Source organism: Echinops telfairi, unplaced genomic scaffold (genome assembly GCF_000313985.2).
Source record: "Echinops telfairi isolate 266 unplaced genomic scaffold, ASM31398v2 ScPeMD7_4;HRSCAF=17, whole genome shotgun sequence".
Lineage (NCBI taxonomy): Eukaryota > Metazoa > Chordata > Mammalia > Afrosoricida > Tenrecidae > Echinops > Echinops telfairi.
The window spans coordinates 46069891-46071786 of NW_022103900.1; the positions used below are offsets into that span (position 1 = coordinate 46069891).

The window sequence follows — 1896 nt, forward strand, 5'->3', positions numbered from 1 at the left end:
GTTCTAAATTTAAATAAAACATTACTGCATGTGTTCTGATATTACCATATCTGCTCATAAATTAGAAGTGTATAAAACACTAAATCATATGCAAAGGATATCTATGGAACTATCATATTTATACATTTACTATGTCTTTTGATAGCAGTGAAAATATCAGCAAGTTCTTAAAAGTTCTCATAAATTGGTCCTTTATGAGTTATAAACAGCTAGTTAGTATCTTTCTTGTGTGTTCTATGGAGTTATGCATATGTAGAAGATCCAATGAGATGGTACTTTATTTATTTTCAGGTTTCATATAATGTAAAGCACTATTACACTGTATATGTTCTGAATGGACAATAAGAGTTTCAAAAGAAAAACTATAGGGTGGATTAATAGCTACTTGTTTTTGTTGCTATATAGCAGAAATGGAGGGATAGATTAGAAATGGAGGGTTCAAAGTGAAGAATAACCTCAATCTTTTATGTGACAATTTGTGTTGACTTTGATTTGTAATTACCTTGCAACTAAACATCTGTCTAATAACAACATAACGAAAGACAGAGAAAGATCTGAATTTTTCTTCAGCCCTTGTTTTCAGTTTTTCTTAAGATTGCATTCAATCAGTAATGGAAATATGGTTTCAACAAATTTATATATTGGTAGTCAGTATATTGTGATGGATGTGTTCCTGGAAGCCAACAGTACACATTCTACTTCTTTCCATGACAGATAAAAAGACGTGTGGGCCTCACGAGTTCCAGTGCAGAAACAACAATTGCATTCCAGATCACTGGCGCTGCGATGGTCAAAATGACTGCAGTGACAATTCAGATGAAGAGAATTGTAGTAAGTAACCTGTTCCTAATAATGCTCGGATTTTGACAACCTATTCAATAAGGTGTAGATTTCAACCTATCTGTTCCGAAGTTCAAACTCTTCTCTCTCTTTATCTATCTATCTATCTATCTATCTATCTATCTATCTATCTATCTATCTATCTATCTATACATATATATTCACATTTGGATGATTAAGATATTTAGATTAAGTTAACCTGAATCTCTAATGGTAGAATTATTGAAATGCTCATATTGGGAGGTTTTGAGGTAGGTTTTTTTTTTTCAGTTATCAGAATTGGTATAAAAATTCAGGAGGCTTAATACAAACCATTAGCATTCAATGAAGGAAGCCCTTGATTCAAATTCATACAATAAGCTGAAAACTATGGATATATTACAAAGCATATCATTCTTTAACAGATAGAATTAATATCATCTCTGTCTCACATCCTTTTATACTACAAATTCACTCACAAGTATCATTTATTCTCCATGAAGTGAGTAATTGCTTTTTTTGTTTTGTTTTCTGGCTGCTACATTTTATTTTATTTTCCACATAAGAAATATAACCAACTGATTAAATAGTTACAGATCTGCTTGTGTTCTTTAATTAAGAAAGAATGAATTGATGTCAAGAGACAAACTTTTCATTTCCTCCCCAAACAAGTATTTCAGGGGTCACAGAAACTCGCAAGGACATCGCCAACACAGGTTCAACAGATAGACAGCCCAAGCAAAGAGAACGAGTAGTGAATAACCATGGCGTTCAAACTTGAGGAAATGCCCCAAGAAGCTTCACTCTATCCAGCCCAATCCTCACCTTGGGCTCTTACATATTATCAATAAAGTTCATTGCCCTTTTTCACACACAAGGCCATCAACTTCCTGCACATATTCCAGTCCCATCACGTTTTTCTACCCTAAATTTTCCAATCCACAAGCAGAAATTCAAGTCATTCCAAATACATTCCCCAACTGTTTTGCATGGCTTTTCCACAAGGTATGCCCTGACTCAAATAGACTATAGGAAATGATTGTGCTGTCAAATACCACCACCCCCTTCTGCACTATG

The 1896-nt window shown here is 33.9% G+C and overlaps 1 protein-coding gene across 1 annotated transcript in view; it reads left to right on the forward strand.

Annotated features, from left to right (window-relative positions):
* Nucleotides 1-1896, forward strand: part of LRP1B (LDL receptor related protein 1B) — a 1686774-nt gene that overhangs the window by 1502721 nt on the left and 182157 nt on the right. The window contains exon 63 of the mRNA XM_045298375.1: nt 715-831. Within this exon, the coding sequence (XP_045154310.1) occupies nt 715-831 (117 nt within the window). The remainder of the gene's footprint in view (nt 1-714; nt 832-1896) is intronic.